Source organism: Fistularia commersonii, chromosome 6 (assembly GCF_037954325.1).
Source record: "Fistularia commersonii isolate RoL2024-O1a breed Wild chromosome 6, RoL_Fcom_v1.0, whole genome shotgun sequence".
Lineage (NCBI taxonomy): Eukaryota > Metazoa > Chordata > Actinopteri > Syngnathiformes > Fistulariidae > Fistularia > Fistularia commersonii.
The window spans coordinates 17,413,738-17,436,268 of record NC_141289.1 but is presented as its reverse complement, the minus strand read 5'-3'; the positions used below and the strand labels follow the sequence as shown (position 1 = coordinate 17,436,268).

Genomic DNA, 22,531 nt, shown 5'->3' with positions numbered 1-22,531 from the left:
AGGTGAAAGGATGTCAGCAATTGAACAGAATGAAAACCTGAAATGTATTAATATATCAATTGAATTTGAATATAGAGAGTAGCAGCAGAAGTTTCTGTACAGTTTAGTGCAAAAACCAGTCAGTATTCAGAAGTGGTCTCCTCTTTCTTAATGAGACCATTAAAGCAAAGGAAATGTACCACCCACTTCACCAAACCTGCTTCAAATGGATTTTAAAACTTCAACTTGCACCGGGATTACTTTGGCAAAGTTTTTTCCGGGATCAAAGAAATTAGCGCTGAGTAAAAATCTGAACAAAACTTTTAAGCATGATTTATTAATTGTTCTCATTTGGGATAACATTTATCTAGAGTTTTTTTTTTTTTGGAGGCTTCTTTAAGAAAGTAGGTGAATAATAATAATAGTCAGAATGGTCGGAACCGTCTTTGGATGTTTTTTTTTTTTTTTAAGGCCCCAAAAGGTGCGAGTCTCACGGAAAACACAGTAATCACAGTATTCAGACAGGGAAGCATAATTTCACACAAAAAAAATATTTTTCCCATCACAACTTCACTTTGTATTTTATTCACTATTATTATTATTATCATTTATATTAGCATTTTTATTTTGAGCGTTGTGTATAATGTATGTGTGAACATACTCGGGCGTTAAAGCTGATTCTGATTTTGATGTATTTCAAACTTTAGCATCAGACGTCTGTTTTTTGTGTGTTCAAGGCATTTCCAGTGTGCAAGATAATTTTTTTTGTGTACCTTAAAAAAAATCGGAATATAGTATAAATTTTACATAATATATCATATAATAATATAAGAAGTAACTCGAGAAAAGTGAATACACAAAAACCCATGTAAAAAATGATTTAGACCAGGGGTGTCAAGCTCATTTTCACCAAACATCACCATAATGGTTGCCGCCAATGGGCCGCATGTAACGGTAACAATATAAATGTATTCAAATGTAATGTTAAATAAATGTAACCACTCCTTAATGTTAAATAACTCAGAATTCATTACTCATTGAAATCCAAAGTGTTGCATATTGATTTGCATAGACGTAAAGACTTTTTTTTTTATAGTTGCTCTGTTCCAAAGCTAGCTTTCTGGGTGTTGCTTATTTTTTTTAGGATCCGGCTAAAAGTCTGACTTTGGCATACTTAGCTCCGTGTTTGGCATCAAGATTTTATTTTTTGACGGCCTCATAACACAATAGACATACTGGCTTTTTCTCCTTGAAGCACAAACATATATTTGCCTTCCCATCTTTCTTGAAACAACCTTCCATCTGCATCTGCATCAGGGATCATTTATATTTCTCAATTCCACTTGTTGAAAATTGCGTTGATGTGGGTTTGCATCAAATGGCGGGTAACTTGATCCCACATGGATTGTAGGAAATGTAGTTTATTGTCAACCTACGTGCTTGACTTATTTATTTTAAGACAATCACACCTTTTATCATGTTCTCACCGGACACATAAAAAGACATTTGGCCACGTGTTGTTTAGACAGTTTATTGATGATTAACAAAACCGATTGTTTTACTTGCGCTGCCAACACGTCCATATTTAAAGTAGTGTTTAAAAAAATCTATTTATTGTCAATCCAACAGCAAAGTAAGTATGTCATTGTACATGGAAATATGTTTCCAAACTGTACATGTGACACTAAACATTTTGAATCTTGATTATCTTTATTAATTTATCAAGCAACAAAAAAAGTCATGAACCAATAAAACAGTCTGACAATTGACCCGGAGGTGCAGGATAAACTATCACGTTGAACAATGAATAAATTGAAGGAATTAATGACAATACTTTTTATCAGGTAAAAAAATGACACATACCAAAGCTTGTTTTCGAATATTAATATGCTTTAACTTGATAAAATAGACTTCCCGCTCCCCATGAAAGGAAAAAAAAAAAAAAAAAAAAAAAAAAAAAGCTTTTATTATGAAAGCAGCAAAAACCGGAAGTGGATTGTGCAGATATTCCCTGCAAATGTTGCAGCTGCAGCTTGTATAGCGACTGGCAGGCAGATTTGGATGTCAGTGCCGGGAGAGGCAGAGAGGAGACAACATGACCGCCTCCAAGGAACCCAACAAGAAGAAACCTAAGGATGCACAGCAGGACGAGGTACACGCAGACACGGAACACGCACACGCCTTCTTCTCCCGTGGATTCTGACCTGTTTGCAGGCGCTTGCATGTGACGTGGAGGGAAACAGTTGTCTTTCAATGGGACGGTTATAAATGAGATTTGAAGTATTGAAAGGATGCTTTGATAGTTTCCTGATTTCCTCCACGTTTCCTCATGTTGTGTGTGTTTTTTTTTTGTTTTTTTTGTACCCCCACGCCACGCTTAAGTTAATCGCATACACGCGCAAAAGTGTGTGCAAGTGTGCACGGAGTTAACAGGCTTTCTGCAAACTTATGATCGTTTTCTGCTGCAAGTCGAAGTTTTTTTTTTTCTTTTTTTTTTTTGTTGGTTTCCGGGGGGAAATGCGTGTTGCGTGTGCGTGTGTGATCAGGTGCGTGGCTCGATGCTCCCACGCTGCGTGATGCGTTGCATCATAGTAAAGTCGTTATCAGAGAGGAGGAGCTGCTCTGAAGCCAGACATCTGAGCGGCTCCTCCGCTTTTGCTCCGCAGGACGCGCCGCGTTAAACTGATCCCAGAGCGGCTTCACGGTGCGATGATGCAGGACTACAGTGTACGACACACACATCCGCGTGCACTGATGTAAGGCTGGAGAAATCGCACACACACATACATACACACACACATGCTGTTTGATTGGCTGCATCTGCAATGTACAGTGTCTCTTGCGTTTGGCTCTGGAGATGAGAGGATAACTCAAGTCACAAAGTATTTACATCGAGGATGTAGCAGAAAAACAGCTCATGGCATTAAATTTAATTCTTGGAAATCAGCTATATTACTTTTTATTGGATATGTAATTCTAGAACTTGGTTGTTATCATTATTAATATTATTGTCAGTTGGTTCACTGGTGTGTCAATGCTAGAAAGAGAGGGAGATTTTCTAAATATCATTTAACTCATTGGCATAAAAGAAGTAAAGAAACTCAAAAATTCCAATTTGATGAGCCATTTGAATTTTAACAAAATACAACTTGGCTCAAAATTTGAATATTTCGCAGTGTTTGCTAATAGCGAACTTATAATGTCTTTTTCTCCATTGCAAGAAAAAAGCAGTTATTAATTTTTCGGCTTTAACTTTTGAGTGGTTTGGATATTCAAAAGTTAGTTTTGTGTGAATTTTTTTTCATTTGTTTACCTTTCCATCGCGGGAAGTTGAATATCTTTGTGTTTTGGGTATTTATGAATTTCCTCTTGCTCGTTGTCAAACCCCCAAAAAATCAGCATTTTTATCATTAGCTGACATTTAAAGATCTATTATCTAATTAATTCCTTCAGAAAACAGTCAAACGATTCGTCAGACATGAAAGAAATATTTTTAAATATTACGAATTTAAATATTATACTATTTAAAAAAAAACCAAACATATATATATATATATATATATATATATTAAAAATATTAGAATAAATATTTTTTTGTGTAACCTCAAATCCAAATGTCCTTTGACGTTCTATCCTATTTTCACATAAACAAACAGGTCTTTCAAATCAAAATGAAATCCTAAGCAAATCAATAAATAAAAATCCCATCTGTGAAGCAAATATTTTACTCCCCCCAGGTAGGAACACATATCTTGCTACTGGAATCTACCAACTTTGGTCTTCCTTTCCGCCGAATGGCAAAAGAACGACAATGATCTGTGTTTGTTCTTTATTATTGTGCTCCGTGCAGGAAATTGTCTTCAGACTGAGGTAAACAATAACAGTGTTCCAGGCTCTTTCAGCCACTGATATCCCAGGTTCACAAAGTGCGTCCGTTCTTGCGAGCTAGCCGGCGTCGGGATGAGGCGTGCGTCGAGGGGTCGCACACGGCGGTCAGCGCTCGGCGAGGGGGTCAACAGCGGCCGGCGGGTTGCATGTCGGGAGGCCGATTATCGCGGAAGTTGTGCGCTTTATTTTCTAGAGCTTGTTTCTATCAGGGAGCGGAGGTTAATACTATATCCCAAAGTATTTTCAGTCAAAATTGAGCGACTTAGCTTTGACTTAGCTAGGAAATTAGCAGGTTCATAACAAAAAAAAAAAAAAAAAAAAGTCGGAAAGAGGGCGAGCATTCGACGGGAATATGATATGTATCATGTTATTTTACTTTTGCATTCGTTTTGTTTATTCATGGATTGGTTGGGAAAAAATTCTGCTCCCTTTCGAGGATCCGTGGCTGCAAACGCACGCTGGCAAAAAGCTCATCGCACCGATCTTGTGAGTGTGATTTCGGTCCACGCCGCGGTCGTCCTGCTGGCTGCGGCAGGAAGAAGGTGTGTCCGTGTCTGGCCGTCGCCGGGTTTGACTCACTCTCTCAGGTCCGGGCTGCCAAATTTGTCTTGTCACCTGTCCACCAGGTTCAGCGACCTGCCATAATGTCTATAATTAGTTCCTGTCGTCCTCCGTCTGTGGCCAGATAATCTGCCTCCATTATCTCTTGTCTGGAGGAGATTCTGGCAGCGGCATTTTGTGCAGGATGGAATTAATCTGTAGCAACTTTAAGACTGATAGTTAGGAAATTCATCCAGAGCATCAATCCTACTGACTTTGGAGACGTCCTTGCAACAAGATGACATTGTCAACTCAATTTCTGAGATGGGGTGACGAAAACTGTCCAAGTAAGACGGGCTGGCAAAATAAGCTCGAGCTTCGGATTCCATCTTTTCGGGCACAGTCAATTTTTTTTTTTTTTTCCCAATACAAATAACTGTTTCTTGTTTATTTCTGTTTAAATCCTCTCAAATATATCGTCATTGTATTTACGTATGGACCGTAATACTGGAATTTCAACAACTACGTGCGTTGAAATGAAGCTTGGATCTAGACAGTGCAGTATGATAGCTGAAAACAGGAAGTTCCTTTGCTGATGTTAAATATAATTACATTGAAATCATAGTAAACGGCAATAGTAGTGTCCAATTCACATGTTCTTGTATTTTCCCATCACGAAAACGGTGCAGGATGCCCATTAGCTCTTGGCATCATGTGACCCTGAGCTGCTGTTATACGTTCACGAGTTCAGTCAGGGAAAAATGTTCAAGATTTCAGAGAAACTCTTTGAATTTTACTTTCCCCAAAGCTACTTGAAAGAATTTCTCTGGCGCTTTTTGAATCTCTTGTGTTTTCATGCTGCAAAAAAAATCTGATACGACAGTTCGCTGCCGGGAAATCACACTTACTTTTTTTTTATATTTAAAATAATAACCAAATCTGTTCTGCCGATCTTTGTTTATAAGACATCAAGCTCTTTTTTTTTTTTTTGTCTGTATTTATAGAACCAAAATATCTACAAACTGCTGGAGCTTAGCCGCCGTTTGCCTATTTTTTTTTTTTTTTTTTTGCCTGTTTGCCTCATTATTATCACCATAAATGGGAGCAAATAACAGCTCACTGCATTGCCACATTAGAAACCCTCCAAAATACTCTCCCCAAAATTGTCATTCATGGTCTTCAGAAACTCTCTCTGCCGTCACGGCTGCACGTGGAGCCGACGTGCGCTCGCGTTCACCCTCAAGTGGAGTTTGACCCGGAATGATTGACAGTTGGTCAGCGAACCGCATTTTCTCTTTTAATCTAAAAATATTGGGTCCCTGACTTTTTATTGCCAATCCAGGATCGGGGGAAGAAATGAATAAAGGGTGTTTGGTCGTTCAGATGTCATAAGGGGGACACTCGGATTTTTTTTTTTCCTCATTTATTTATTTAATCATTCTTTATTCTTTATTGTCTAATGATAGATATTATTTGCCGATGATGGTGTTTGTTGGTCTAACATCGCAAGCTCTGTTTTCTGCTCGAAAGTGGCCAGTAACTTGTTCATATATGTATATTGTCCATTCTTTTCTGGGTGTTGAAGGGTTATTTTAATCAAAAGGGAACCGTAATAGGAGTGATTGGTAAAGGTGAAAGAACTGAGAATGGAGGCTGTTTGTTTATTGAGGCAAATCTCTCTGTAGAAGATTTTCTTTTTGCTTAAATGTTGTGACATTCGGGCGATAATATGGCCGTATATGGGGATGAATTTCATTATATATTCTTGTCCTTTGAGCTTTTCCCTTTGGGGGTCGCCACAGCGAATCAACCTTCTCCATCCAACCCTGTTCTCTGTATCCTCCTCTCTCACGACATCCATAAATCTTCCCTTTGGTCCTCCAATTCCAGCATCCGTCTAGCAATATATTCACTATCCCTTCCTCCGTCCATGACCCAACCATCTCGCTCTGGCTTCTCTGACCTTCTCTCCAAAACATCTAACATGTGCCGTCCCTCTGATGGGCTCATTCCTGATCCCATCCATTTTCGTCACTGCCAAAGAGAACCACAACGTCTTCATCTCTTTTTCTCAAACCAAATATGCGAATCGAACCTGAGATGAATGTTCATTAATAAAGTATATTCATACTTTTGCCTAAAATGCACGTTTACCCAACTACCTCACGGAGCTCGCGGTCAGCGGGCTAATGCAGTTTTCTTGCTTTGCCGCGTTTTGTTGGATTCACTGGTTGATTTTTATTTATTTATTTATCTATTTATTTATTTTCATGAGCGCTTGAAGTTTCATAATTGATGGGAGTTTTTCGGTTCCTCTTTGAATCCCCATTAACAGCGGAAATTGCTTCCGCCGCTCGCTGCGTTAAATTTCAACCTGCACTGTTTCAGATGAGTGTTTGTGCAATTTCTCACAGTTGTGCTTCATCATAGTGATTCTCATGCTATTTGCCCAACTTAATTTAATAATTGATTTCGCTATTTCTGGCTCAGTTTGGGCCAAAAAACTTCTTTTATTTGTCTTAGAGATCATAAAGTCCCTCAGGAAATCTCCAGACTCAAATAATCTGTTTCTCCTGCACAAACACACCCATAAACACTCCTCGAATCTTTGCTTGCTTTGCTCTCAGCTGACATGAGTCTGATCGACAGCCTGTTGCAGTGAAGTGTGTCTGCTTCAGCTTGCTTTCACACACACACTCACACACACACTCACACACACACACAGATTGAGCACTGAGCACACTGAACGTGCAGAGAATTAGCCCAGAGATGTTGAACTAATACTCAGAGAACAGTCGATGGCCCAGTGGTGTGCAAAGAATCCTCTACCCGCTGCTGAGTGTGTGTATGTAAGCATGTGTGTGTGTGTGTGTGTGTGTGTGTATGAATGCCAGTGTGGGTTGTTTGTGTGTGTTTTTTTTCTGCTTCATTAATTAAATAGTTTCCACATCAGCAGCTGATTCAGATGCTTGTGCATATATTTGTGCCTCTCATCTAGTTTTTTTTTTTTAATTACAGTCTAATTTCACTGCAGCCAAAGCCACAGTCAAATAGATTTATTGTAAACATGTAAAGTGCGATAATGACATCATCCAAATATGTAGCTCAAGTGATGTATGAGCTATTAATTGCATTCGTGTCTTTCAAACGGTTCCGTTGCGGGAATCGGTTTCCCGGATAAACTGACGAAGGAAAACAATTATTTTTGATTTTTATGTTTGATGATTCTTATAGACTTGCAGATCCAGATCTATCATTCATAGCGTTAAACCGACACGCAAGGGAGTTCGTCTCCGGCTTCGCGCTGCAGCGCTGAATCAGGGCGTCTATCTTCTGGTCTTATCTTAGGAATCATGTAAATTGGTGAATTACCCTCTTGTCATTTCCCCTTGATGCAAATCTACACGACTGACTCCGATCATGTCAGAATTTGAATAATTCATTGATGCTCAATGACTTTCTGATGTGAGTGTCAAGCATCCTGCATTATACATATGAAATATACACTACACTTTATTTTAGTTTGAAAGCATTAAATGTTAACATCAATGTTAAAGCATTTGAACCTGCAAGATTTTTATTTTTTTTTATTTCTCAAAGTGGAAAAGTGAATATAATATGATGAAATTATGCACATTTTTCCCCCAAATTGTTTCAGAGGAAAGCAGACCTCGACATCCCAATGCAGGGATTAGTGTCTGTTTTCTGGTCGCGCCTGATATAAGGAAGTGCTGGAAGTTTGCAACTTTTGTTTAAAGTCACTCAAGAGCAAAAACTAAATAAGATACATGTTGGAGGGAAAGAATGTGATTTCCTTTGGCTCTGAGAGCACTGTCACTGCTTTTAAAGCTAAAAATGGCAAGGTGGGAACATTATTTCAAAAAACCTTGCTGATCCATTTGTGCCCAAGGACCTGCCATGGCCAATTTTTTTTTTTTTTTTTGAGAAAAGTCAGCATCTCTGATAAAGTGTCGAACTTTTACGTCAAATATCGTATGTAATGGTTACGCGATCTCATGATAGCTGATATTTTAATATTCAAGTATATATATGCATGTATTTAACACAATAAAACAGACTTTAGTATTGTTTAATTTTTGAAGAAACCTGATTATTAGTATACAGGACTGTCTCAGAAAATTAGAATATTGTGATAAAGTTCTTTTATCTTCTGTAATGCAATTACAAAAACAAAAATGTCATACATCCTGGATTCATTACAAATCAAATGAAATATTGCAAGCCTTTTATTATTCTAACATTGCTGATTATGGATTACATCTTTAAAAAGATGCATTACATCTTAAAAAGAGGACTTTTTAATTCCTCTTCCCTCAGCCGCAGGGAATCTTCAAATCTTTGTACTTAAGACCTTAAAACACTTGATAGCCTTAACATTGACAATTTATATTTTATTGTATTTCTTATTCTCCCTCCTTCCTACAATTATCTATTACTGTTATGTTTTTGCTTGAAACTCTGGCACAACAATTTCCTTCGGGATAAATAAAGTTGTTCTCATCTTAAGAAAACTCAAAAATTCCTATCTCAAAATATTAGAATATCACAAAATAGTAATTTTAGTGTTTTTGATTGCACTACAATTTTCTAATTTTCCGAGACAGTCCTGTAAATCTCAACCTTAGAGCAAAGAGAAGAGATGACAACTTTGGCTCCGAATGTAGTTTTATTCGGGAACTTTGATCCAAAAATACAAAAAAAAAAAAAAAAAAAAAAAAAAAAGATGATATTTAGCCTCTTCTCAGTCATTTTCACAATAAAAAAACTGGTCAATCACCAGAAAGCAACATGTGATTTTCCTCCAGGGGCCCAAAGCCAGAGAGGCTTCTGTGTCCCTGACAGCAGCTGAGGGGTTTGGACAGAACGAACTTGGATTTCAGTCAATCTGACACCTCAGAAGTGAGAAAGAGGCTTCACACTATCCTCCTGGCTGCTTCTGTCTCAGCTCTTCCCTCCAGCTCAACAAAGGTGAATTAGATGCCATTTGACAGCCTCCTCGCTGCTTCTCACCCCGCCGTCGCTGCTGGAAACACTTCGGTCAAATCTGAGGATGAAGCGTTGCATCATTTTCTTCTCTTTCCTCTCACTTTTTGAAAGTCTTGTCTACAGGTGACTTTCATCAGAACGGCCTGAAGTCAGGCAGAAAAGTGATGTAACATGATCATGTTCCAGCAGACATGTTTGGGGATGTGGTCACGTAAAAAGAAAAGGGGAAAAAAAAAAAAAAAAAAAAAAGGGTAATAGTCCTCGAGCGAAGCGTTTTCCGTCTTTTTTTTTTTTTCTGCAGCCGAAAGCTCAGATTTCATTTCTTTTGTCTGGTTTTATCTGGATGGTAATTGCCTCTTTGTCTCAGCAGGACGAGTCTAAGCCGCACTTTCGCTGCACTGCTCAGACAAAAACAGCGAACCACAAAACCTCATCATTGTTATTTAAGTCTTTGCTAAATTGTGTCTCGCGTATCGTCCTTTTTTTATATCTTCACCTATATTGAAACAGCCAGAGATCAGCGTGTGGGAAACACATCCGGGATGCTAATGGTAGATTCGGCTTCAGGTGCTCTTCAGTGTATTGTATAATATGTAAATTTAAAAACAAAGTATTTATATAAATGGTGACATGAAATGCAGTGAAAATAGAATTTTTGTATCCAATACTGCTGTTTTGAAACGACGGCAGGGTCGGGAACAAGTGGGATTATAGCTATCTGCACTGTTCTTTTTGTCTCGTAATCCCCATTTCCAGGGCATGAAAGAAAAAAAAAGAAAAAAAAAGATAGTTCTGTCTTGCATAAGCCAATTTTGAGATGCAAATCGCCAGATCGGTCCACGTACTCCCTTCCACATCCTGACCAAGTCGCTGTGAAGGCACAGCGCAAGGTCAGGATTTCTTCGGTATTATCCGGAGTATATTTGTTGTGCAGGGGGAAGAGATTTCATCAATCTGACATTAAAGTGAGACATCGCTGCAGTCAGACTGATAAATAAAGCTCGGTCGCCTCAATGCAGCCTTGATGCAATGTCAAAAACAACACTTGAATACTAAAAGTCTTAATAAAGTCGTGGCAAAAAAGTAAGTTAGAGCAAATCGGGTCCTCCTAGGACTCCGAAGTGCGACGCGTGGATGAAGTTCTGCTCGGTAGCTGCGTCGAAAAAAGTGTCGTTATAGTTTTTGGATTCCACTTAGCCCTGAAGAGAAGCCTCGTCTGAAGTGCAGAGCAGACAGGTTGTGTTGAGACTCGCCTGCAGGGGTTTTTGTTTTGCGGGGACAGGTTACTTCACCGGCGGAGCGACGACAAAAGAAGGTAGTCTTACAGCCGCGTAGAAAAATGAATGTTTTAATATGCGTAAGGACGTTTTTTTTTTTTGCAACCTTGCATTGTTGTACGGTACGTGTTTCAAAATTACTAAAAAATTTTTAGACATTTCCTCATTATTTCGAGAACACGAGAACTAATTCTGTGTACAATACCTTTGACTGATATTAGCGAGGCAGTTTCATCATAGGATGAATAATTTACTGAAGAATATCGATGTCTGAGTCGTGTGGGTTTTTTACCGCGATGATTTTCTAAAGTGGCAAAGCTTGCAAATGTTGCATTTATTTATTTGTTCGTTTATTTATTTATCAAGCAGGATCATCACTGTGTTTTTTATCTTTTTTATTTTATTTTTCTTTTAATAGTTATGAAGAGCTCCTCAAATGTCAAGCCGGAAAAAGCAACGGCGCTGTTCAAGTGTGACATGTCATGTCGCCGAGCTGTAATGTTCTTGTTTTAAAAATATACCTCTGTATAAATAGCATCGCATGGACCTTGAATATTTTTGCACTTTAGTTTCTAGAAATCTTAAAGTTTTGCATACTGACTTTAGATTTTTATTTATTTATAAAACTTGTAAGATTGAAGGAATTATTTCTTTTTCCATTTAATTCCATGGAATTGATTTAATTTATTTATATTTTTGCTCTCTCACTGTACATTCATTTTTACCATGCCCATTTTGTCCTGTCAGAAAACAAGCCGATTCGATTTGTCTGTTTTGTTTTTTAGTAAAGCATTAGCCTCTTTTTTTCCTATATATCTTTTTTATATATAAATAAAATGGCCGAGTGAAACAAAATGAGGATCCATTTATTCAGAAGTTCAAGGTTTCAATGCTGGGAAAGGGCTTACTGAAAAAAATTGAATCACAGTAGAAGGGAAACAAATTCTGGGCCGCACGGACCTCGAAGCCATCCGATGGTCAACCGAAGCGTGATGTTGTTACCGGTCTGGAGCATCGACATATTCGTTTATTTACAAATGTGTGTGTGTTTGTGTGTTTTTAGGAGTTTGTGGATGTTAGCCCCCCGCAGAGGAACTGGAAGGGAATCGCGATCTCCCTGCTGGTGATCGTGGTGGTCTGCTCCCTCATCAGCATGTCTGTGGTCGTTCTCACGCCTGGTACGTGTCCACATCAAGGCACAGAGATGGTCAAATAGGAACATATTAGCATATACTGTATATATTTGTGTGTATATTTATATTTGTATGTAAAAATATTATATTTTCTGTGTTTAAAAAATATATATTTCATTTTAAAATCAAAAGATTGTTGCTTTCAATGTGCACTTTTCGAAGGACGAACAATATGAACCCATAAATAATGTAATTAAATGATGATTATGGATATACGTGTAAATGTATGTGTGTATACATATATATATTTCACTGTGAGAGACAGAATTGAAAAAAAAAAAAATCAGAAATCACATTGTATGATTTTTTTAAAAATGTATTTGTAAATTACAGAGTCAAAATACGTTTTTGGTCCCTTGCTTATCGGCCAGATTTCTGACCCTCAAAGATCTTTTCCTCTGTTTTTAAAGTCCAAATTCACTTTGCTCATCATTTTAACTGAGCAGCACTTATTTGTTTGAGGTTGTTAGCTTTTTTAAAAACACCTGTGCACCCTAGAATCTGTCAACAGTGTAGCAGCCAACATGAGTAAAACTAAAAAGTTGTTAAAAGACACAAGAGACAAAATTGTTGACCTTCACAAAGCTGGAAAGGGCTACAGAGCAACTGACAAGCAGCTTGGAGAAAAAAAAAGAACAACTGTTGGAGCCATTGTCAGAAAACGGATGATTATCAATGTTCCTCGGGAGATCTCGCCTCGTGGGGCATCAATGATGCTAAGAAAGGTGAAGAATCAGCCCAGGAGGTGAAGAATCAGCGACCCGGATCCAGCCGGGACCAGCCTTTCCAAGGCGACTATCAATAACACAACGAGACATAATGGTTTCAAATCATGCATCGCATGTAAGGTTCAGCCCGTGTCGAGGTCTGAAGTTTGCCAGGGACTTTTTGGTTGATCCAGAGGAGTCATGGGAGAAAGTTTTGTGGTCAGATGAGACAGAAATAGAAACTTTTTGGTCTTAATCGCCGTGTTTGAAGGAAGACGAAGGATGAGTGTCATCCCAATAACACCAAACCTACAGTGAAGTGTGGGGGTGGAAGCATCGTGCTCTGGAGGTGTTTTGCAGCACGACTGCACTGTATTGAGGAGAGAACAAACGGGGACGTGGATTGTGAGACATTGGGCAAAAAGCTCCTTCCATCAGTTAGAGAATTGAAGATGGGTCTTCCAACATGACAATGACCCGAAGCACAAGGCCAGGAAAACCAAGGAGTGGCTCTATATTAGCATATCAAGGTTCTGGAGCGGCCCGGCTAGTCTCCAGACCTAAATCAAATAGAAGACCTTTGGAGGGAGCTGAAACTCCATGTTGCTCGGTGACACTCCGAAACCTGAGATCCAGAGAAGATCTCAGGTGGAGTTGGACAAAATCCGGTGTGTACAGTGTGTAAACCTGGTGAAGAACTACAGGAGCTGTTTGACCTCGGTAATTGTTAGCAAAGGCTTCTGTGCCGACTATCATAATTGTTTGACTCAAGGGATCGAATACTCATTTGACCCTGTAATTTACAAAAAAATTGTTAAAAAATATCAAATAATGTGATTTCTCATTTTATTATTATTTTCTTTTTATTCTGCCTCTCACAGTGGAAATGTACCAATGACGAAAATTTTAGACCCGCCATGGTTTTTAAGTGGGAAAACTTAAATCACGGGGGGATCAAATTGTTATTGACCTGACTGTGTGTGTGTGTGTGTGTGTGTGTGTACATATATATGCGCATGTGTATATATATATGTATATATATATATATATATACATATATATATACGTATATATATATAAATATGTATAAGTATATATGTCTGTGTGTGTGTGTGTGTGTGTATGTATATACACACGCACGTGTACACATATATGTATGTATGTATATATATATACTGTGTCTGTGTGTACATATGTACATGTGTTTGTGTACATATATATGTGCACGTGCATATACACGTACAGATATGTGTGTATGTATGTGTGTGTGTATATATATGTGTGTGTGTGTGTCTATATATATATGTATATGTGTATTTATATGTATATATGTCTGTGTGTGTTTATATATATATATATGTATATATGTATATATGCATACATAATACATTTTTGTCCTCTTTTAATATCAGCAATTAGCAACTATCAGCAATATCTTTTAATATCAGGAATTGAATATCAGTGCCAAAGCCGTAAGGGTTTGCAGACTGCCTTATTTTGTGTTTTCAGGGCTCAAGGAGTGCACTTGATTTCCACAATTATACGCCACGTATTCAACAACAGCTGCACCGCAGCAATCCCTGTTCCTTAATGCCTGGATTAAAATGATTCTTGTGTCCTATTTATTTTCTTTCTTCCGGTGTAGAAACGAACATTATTGATCGTTTTAACTTTCACAGTGTTAATAGGAACAGCTGGTGAAATTTAATAACTAATAAAGCCAATAATTCTTTTCAGTAAGTAAAGGAATTATACCAAATCCTTTTCACTTTGCCTATATTGCATGTTATCATGAATTCTTCAGGACTTTTTCAATTCAACTTATTAAAAAGCCCTTCAGCTTTTTAGTAATAACATTAAAATAATGTTGCCTGTGAAATGTATTTAAAAACAAAATATACTGGGATTTGTTCTAGGTTTGTTCGCTTCTGACTGAGCTGCGTATAATCTAGTTAATTCACCTCGCGTTCATTCAGGAAACATTAAATACCTCTTTATTTCGTCACACTTCCACTCGTCATCAGCATTGTGTTATTCGCCGTGGGAATAAACTGGCTTTGGCTTTTCCCGTGTCCACAGCCGAGCTCCCCGGCAACAGCAAATCCGAGCTGACCGTGGCGGATCTGTTCAAGCCGGAGTTCAGCGTTCACGACCCTGAGGCCACGTGGGTCGGCGGTGAGTCCCTTCCTTCTTTGACGCTTCCAACAACTTATGTGCTGAACGTCTTTCCTTAGACGTAAGAAAAACACGGGTTGCCGATTCTGGTGATCGATGTAAGGTCACAGTTTCGGTAGCACTGCCAGTGATGAGCGAGGAAACCTTCGTGACAGAAATTTCCCTCAGAGTTGCTAATAAATGTTCGCTCCGAAATGGAGGTTCTCAGTCATCCAGGTCAATTCTTCTCAAAATCGTATCGTAGCAACCCGACTTGAATTTCTTCACTTGCTCCTTCTGCGATTGGGAAAAGTTGATCGGCAGAAACTAGGTGGAAAAGGGCCGTTATGCTAACGGGGGTGTCGTTCGTTGGGGACATCGGCGGCTTTCAGGGACAAACCGCCAAGGCACTGTTTCGTAGACGAAACAAGGGTCGAGATCAAGAAGGATGAAGTGGAAGCCGCTCGCCTCAACATGACGGACGTCCACAACTCTGAGCAACTCCCCTTCTTGAGACTGTCGCGTTTGCGTCCAACAGAGAAGAAGCGTGGAAGTCAATATTTACAGGAAACCAAAACACCCCAACCAGTAGTTACTTTTCGACTCACGCCACCCCTTTGAGAACAAACCCGGGGGGAATCGGAAGTCGACAGGAACATCCCATCAACCTCTGAAGGCAGCAAGGCCGAGGTACAACCCATTAGGAAAGCCCTGAGATCCTGTGGCTATCGTAATTGGGCTTCCAGTTGCCATGACAAAAGATTTCGACAAGTGTTCACTTGAAGGTTAAAATGAAAAAGCTTAAATCCAAGCAGTATAATTTGTGATAGTTTTCATTAGTTAGCGCTTTTGACTCACAGCGGGAAGGTTCCCGGTTCAATTCTTTCATCGGTTTCCACCCGACGTCCAAAAACAGGCAGTCAGTTCCTTATTTTAAATACTTCTGTCGATGAGAGTGAGTGGTTGCTCGTCTCCGAATGTGGCTCTGTGATCGACTGGCGTCCAGTCCAGGTTGAACCCCTCCGCTCGCCCACCGACCGCCTGGATTGGCCGCCGTCCGACCGGCGGGAGAACGCGATAGATCAGGGGTCGGCGATCTTTGCCACTCAATAGAGCCATTTGGACCCGTTTCCAGTAAAGAAAACACCGGGAGCCACAAAACCCTTTTGAAATTCATCACAGCATATAACGTTTTTGCCTTTATGCTTTGTATAAACATAATATGTGTTGCATTTTTTGAAATCAATGAACGACTGCAGAGAAAACAAAATTACATTCCTGCATTCAACATACCATCTTGAACTCAGTAAAAAAAAATGTTAGGTTGAAGGTTACTTTTAAGCAAAATACTCAATGCCTCTTTGAGTCCTTCCTGTATTTTATGATAAAAAGCCGAACTTAAAGCGATCCAAAAATGCAGTTCTCGCTGTGTGTGGTTTTATCCTTTTGGTACGTGAAGCGACAAAAATATTTTAATACATTTTGTTTAGATGTTACAAGATCGCCATAATCCTCAAATTTAAAATTACATTTTAAGAATGAATGAATTAAATAAATTATAATTAAATACTTAATTATTTTGAAAAGCTACAGGGAGCCGCATCAGAGGGGTGAAGGAGCCCCTGGGATAGATGATGAATAAACGATCTTCGAAAAACACGTTTTTTGCAGAATCCCTTTTTTTGGGACTTCAGTAATTTCTTTATTAAAAGGGATGAACGAGTTGAGTCAATGTCAATCTGACTAGTCATTTGTTTTGGCCAGGTGATTGATGAAGACAACGTCAGGGACACACAAAGATATTGAACCACGCTTGTCAGAAACGGTCAGTTTTTGAACGTTCAGTTGGATAATCTAACGAAAACCCACTGGTTTTTCATAAAACGTCGTAAAATTTCCTCAAATGCCGGTATTCACGTTCAGAGCGGATGAGATGTGTCAGGGTTTGATGCTGGTATGTGAAGGTCAAAGGTCACAGTCAACGTTACATAGCAAACTTTGAGATCATAATTGTCGTTGAAAGGTTTTTAGGGATTTTCTCTTCGTGTTTTTGCCTCAAAAGCGGATTGGGATCCTAACGGAATTTCCTTTTAGTGCTTATTTAAGTATGTCTCCACGATCAGGGCCACTAAGTCCCCGTTCCTCCACTTCTGAGTTAAATTTAGAGATGCTCGTCAGACCTGCGGATTTATGCTCCAGTGTTTTACTTTGAAAATGCTACTATTCTTGTGTTTGCATCTGGCTTCCACCCCTGCTTGATGTGCTTCATCTTATTTCCATCCCAAAAAAAAAAAAAAAAAAGAAAACTCGACAAAAATCCGAGGTTGTCTTTTTGTCAGGACAGGGAGACGTGTCTTGAATGCTTTAAAAATCTGCTCGAAGGACAAAAACGGTCCGGAGGGGACGAAGCGAGCTCCGTCAGCCAGAACTGCAGGCGGAGAAATTTGGCCATGTAGCAAAAATTGACAACATGCTGAAAATCGTGAGAGGCCAAAGGTTAAAATTAATTTTCACATTTTAGTTTTTCAGGACTTCTCTCATAAATCCACATCATCTCCCAGACGCAGGGAAGAAAATCTTGTTAAGTCGGTATTAGTTAAGGAGACACTCCGGATAAACCTTTTCAACAGGTAACATCTCTTGAAAAGTGCTACCCTGTCAAGAGGGTCGCGAATATTTTCATATGGAATAAAGACTGAAATATATCCCGATTTATAATTAAATCCACATCAATCATCAGACTAAAGACACAAAACACTACAAAGAACCTAAACCTTGTTTTCAGCCTCAAAGAAACACCGTCACTCTTTACAAGATGGGAACAAAACTGTCAAACACAAAATAAATATCTTTTGAGATGAAATCAAACATTTGAAAAGGTGTTTTTCAAAAGAAATAAACAAAATGCATATTTACACTCACACCCTTTAATCCAAGGATTCTGAGCAAAAAAGTTTTTTTTTTTTTTTTTTCCCCATAGTTGCTAAAAGAAATTTTCGTTCTACTTTCAAATCATTAATGAGGTTCTGTTGGGAAATAATCAAGTCACCTTAAAAATCACCAACTTACAAAAAAAAGGAAAATAATTTAAAATGTAAAATAATTTTTTTCAGTGCAATTAAATTGACATTTTTCTCTAAAAAACTTAAAAAATGTTTCTGTGAATGACCTGAGATTTCACCCATTTTGCATGAGATCAATCCGATATTCGGGGAGTGACATTGGACGATTTAGTTTTTTTTTATTTTGATTAACCAATACAACATGGAAAAAGGCGTCACATCTTATGATATTCCTGATTTTCATCCCAGCGGGATTGTTACCACAATCCTTTCTATTAAATAAACTTTAGAAAGAGAAGGTGCTTCAACAATAATACCTTCGTTTTCGCCAGTTTGTCCTCACTTTGAGTGAACTTTCTCCGTTTGACTCGCTGTTACACGGGGTGAAGAATCATTTTCTCGCTGAAGAAAAATAAAAAATTCCCGTCCCGTTCTCACAACCCGACCCGTCTTGGGCGCTTTACATTTTGAGTGATTTTTCTCTTTTACTCCGGCTTGAGAAATTTGCCGGCTCCCTGATGGATTTCTTCCTCCACATGATTGCAGAACTTCGATGCAAATTGAAAAAAAAAAGAGAAACACATTAACCCTCCCCCTCCCTCCATTATTCCCATCACCTACAGTAAAATATAAAGCTAGGCTTAATTAGTTTTTTCAAAGAACAAAAACACCGTCAAATTACACGGAAGCAGAGACCCTGACAGGGTTTGAAGTAAAAAGAAGCGACAGTTCCAGAGGACAATAGCGTCTTTCTCTCCGGCTCAGACATCCAGTGCACGAGTCAGGCAGACTTTCACCAAAACCAAGATCGCGCTCTGAGTGAAATCGGAAGGTGGCGACGGGGGGGAGGAGGAAAAAATGTGAGGGCGGCGAATTCAAAAGTAGCGAGACGGCGATGTCGGCGCGCTCTAAGTAGCAGATTGGACGAAATGTATTTTTAAAGTATTTGCTTTACATCCTCCATTTTTCATGTCGCTTTCTCATATGGATTGAACGGTCGGTCATATCGGGTTGCTCAAAAAAAGTCCCTCAAAAAAAAATCAAAATAATAAAAATAGAAATAAACAGCACCCATATTTCATCTCATAACAGCTACACTGTGCAATATTTCATCTCATCTCATAAGAGCTACACTACAATTTTCACTACAATTTTCCCTTCTATCATACTATTGCGCACTCCTTACCTCACTTGTTACTAAGACACTTATAGTTTTATCACTGCTTACTAAGACACTTTATAGTTTCACTGAGACACTTTATAGTTTATAGTTTATTTTTATTTCTAATTCTGCCTTTTCTTTTATTATTTATTACTGTTATATTTTCTGTAACTCTGGCACAGCAATTTCCTTCAGGATTAATAAAGTTGTTCTTATTCTTATTCTTATTCTTATGTGACAGCTGCTTTGAAAATGATGGACGTTCAACATCGTTGCACTTGTTACTCACTGATCAAACACGGTCTTGACACTTTCAGTCTGTTTATGATGATTCTGGCATTTTCCAACCACGGGCTGTACTTCTCTTATACGTGCAGCTGTTAAGGATTCAGTGGGAAATGAGTGAATCGGTACAGTATCTATTGCTTACAGCTGAGAAATGGCTGCAGAGGGTTGGAATAACTCTGCGATTGTAATCTGGACTGAATCTCTTCTTACCCAAAAACTCCCTGTCATATCATTTCAGCTGCGCGCATCTTTGCACATAAGATAAGATTTATTGATCGCCATAGGGGAAATTCCTTTGTCACGGCAGCGTGACAGTTATAATGTCAAAAATAAATATGAATATGAAAATAAGTAGAGAGACGGTTAGAAGATAAGATAGCAAAGACATGCATAAATAAATAGGAGAACAATAACATCGGGGATAAGAATGGACATCTCATTGCACTGGACGCCAATGCATGATTGGAAAAGTTGAACGCAACATATTTGAGGTTTGGGCTTTGAGAAGGTTCCCAGCTAGATTCTCCGCTTGGCGTGGCCTTCCTGCATCTGTTCTGCTTCTCTACGGGTTCTTTGGTTTCCCCCAAAAACTCCAAAACATCCAAAATCATGCACTGGATCAGGAGTGTCAAACTCATTATGGTCCGGGGGCCATATATGGCTTAATTTGATGTCAAGGGCGCTGGACCAGTAAAACCATCACCTAGAAGTAGCACTAAGTCCAAATTTTACCTGTGTTTTAGTGTAAAGGAGGTAAACAGGTAAATTCAAAAAATCTTTATATGTAATGAACTGTTCTTCTAAAAAAATACATGACGAATTAGTATTAAAAATGAAAATTAAAAAAGAATTGATGAAATTACACCCTAAAAATATTGTTGCGTTAAAAGACAAATTCTTGTCACTGTGGGAAAATTTGCATCAAGAATTTATTAGAAAATGGATCGGTAGCATGTATAAGAGGAAGTATAATGTTTATTTATAAGGCTATTCTGGTTATTAAACATGTAGCATGTATAAGAGGAAGTATAATGTTTATTTATAAGGCTACTTATTAAATCAATCTTTTCAATTTGGGCCGTTTTTTTGCCATTGTTTTTGTGTTTTTTATATAAATAAGAAAAGATCATTTTAACAACATCACCAGATGTTTTGTCATCAAAAAAAAAATGTTTTCAAATTTTTTCCTTACCCGTTTTTTTTTTTTTTTTTAAAACCCACTGTATAAAACCCCCAGATGCATGTGAGGAAAAAAACACGCCGGCCACAGTAAAACAAAAATTTGATTTCAGGCAGGTGGCCACAAAATATTGTTCCGAGGGCCGCAATTGGCCCGCGGGCCGCGAGTTTGGGACCCCTGCACTAGACCCTTGTAGGGCCCTAATTCCTATTTCCTAATTATGTGACGGTCCGGCCGCCCCACCTCTTGCCCAGCGACAGCCGGGATGGACTCCAGCCCCCCCCGTGACCGTGAGAATACGATATTCGGTATAGACAATGAAGGAGTGAATAAAACTACAACGTTTGCTCCACTGCCGGAAGACAGCGTTGGCCTTAAACTGAAGGGTGAACCAGAGATAAATGCATCATAGCAATATTCCTCCCCAGTTTGCTAAGTAAGAGGGAATAAATAACTGACTTGGAACTTTATCTTATTAGATCAACCGATATCGACAAGGGTTTCTTCGGGGATTTACTTTGTAATTGAAAAAGAGTGACATTTAAAATGACAACAGCGCCGTACGGTTCCTTCGGTGTTGTAATAACGCTGCACCGCTGGGGGTTCCGGTGATTCCCAGCCCTGGTTAGTTAACACAATTCAACAAAACAAAAGAAAAAAACATCAGTGATTGTCCGTATTTTCTTATCAGGACGCTGCTGCGAGCAGATGTTTTCAGGTTTAGCAACATGTTGTCGACCCATAATCGTGTTGTTTTGTGAAATGACAGTTACGCTGGTCAGGCCGGGTGACTGAAGACGAATTAAGACTTGCTGTCCTTTAAGTTCAACTTGGAAAGCGAGATTTTTTCCCAACGGTTGAGTTTATTAGTGTATTTTTTTCGTCCTGGATGTTGCTTCACTCCTCATTGTATGGAGATATTCTGAGTGACTGCAATTATAATTTCATTGGGCTAATACTTGTGCTCACGGGAATAAAAATAATAATAATTTGCAAAATAATTGTGACTTCTGCCAAGAACCTGACTATCATCTGCCATATTTCTGTTTTTTTTTTTCATAAAAAAGGGATTTCTGCTTTTTTTCTTGCCTCTTCTTTGTGCAAGCGGTGGTTGTATCAGTCACCAAGCACAGCATGAGGACACATTTTCATCCAACTAGCCTCAACACCGCCGTTTCTGTCCCCTCAAGCACTCTGAGCCTTCACATCATGAGCCAGGATACTGGAGAACAAAAGCCAACAGATGAGGAAAGCAATCAAATTCAAGCAAAAAGAAAGTAAAGGAAGGCTCAAAATAAAACACAAGTGAGGAGAATATGAAAAAAAAAAAAAATGGATAAAACCTGAAAAAAAAAATACCCGAAACACGTCTGGGAAAAGGTTTTAAGGAGCATTTCCGTTATTTTCTAGGATAATTAAACCAATCTATAGATAAATAAAAAAAAAGTAAACTTCAAATCAAACACTTGAATTCCCTTTAAAAGGGTCTCTGTGTTCATTTTATTACCAGCCGCAGTGTTTATCTTCAATCCCGCAGAGATTACGCTGTATCACACATTAATCATTCCTATCCAAGAATATGGAAATAAATTTGTTCAGACGCAAAAGAACTCTAACAGTCGTTTGTTTTTCCCAGAATGTGGTTTAATATAGAAGGACACAAAAAAAAAAGTGGAACAATAAAAGAAAACTAATATCTGTCACTCCTGACCGGTGCCTGTATGAGTTTAATAAAACGCCTATATTGTTCGTGATCTTCCTACCAGGGGAGAAATATCAGGCAGTAAGGATTATGGGTAAAAGAGTAAAATAAAAAGAAGTTTGAAGAACTGTTTTAGTTGAAAATAAGCAAGCCTCAGCCTGATGGTTCATTACAGACTCCAGATGTTTGTCAGAGAGGAGAAGTGGCCATGGATAAAAAAAAAAAACAAAAAAACAAACATTTGTTCACTTAGTCTGTGGTGTTTCGTTCCGTCTGCCGCCACGCTGAATTCATCAAGATCCCTCCTGGTCAAGTCTTTTTCCTGCAGATAATATGCGCTCATAAAAACGACTCAAGGACACTTAACTGTAAAGTTCTAACCACTCATATTT

General features: G+C 38.6%; 1 protein-coding gene across 2 annotated transcripts in view; it reads left to right on the top strand.

Moving 5' to 3' along the window:
• The window catches only part of LOC147233543 (inactive dipeptidyl peptidase 10-like), a 144,524-nt gene that overhangs the window by 47,667 nt on the left and 74,326 nt on the right, over positions 1–22,531 (top strand). Inside the window, exons 1-3 of one of the 2 annotated variants that reach the window (XM_086148461.1) lie at positions 2,027–2,131; positions 11,755–11,869; positions 14,671–14,766. In XM_086148461.1, the coding sequence (XP_086004587.1) occupies positions 2,075–2,131; positions 11,755–11,869; positions 14,671–14,766 (268 nt within the window). In that variant the 5' untranslated portion in view covers positions 2,027–2,074. Of the gene's footprint in view, positions 1–2,026; positions 2,132–11,754; positions 11,870–14,670; positions 14,767–22,531 lie in introns of those variants that run through there. The other variant, XM_086148460.1, reaches the window with a different exon arrangement.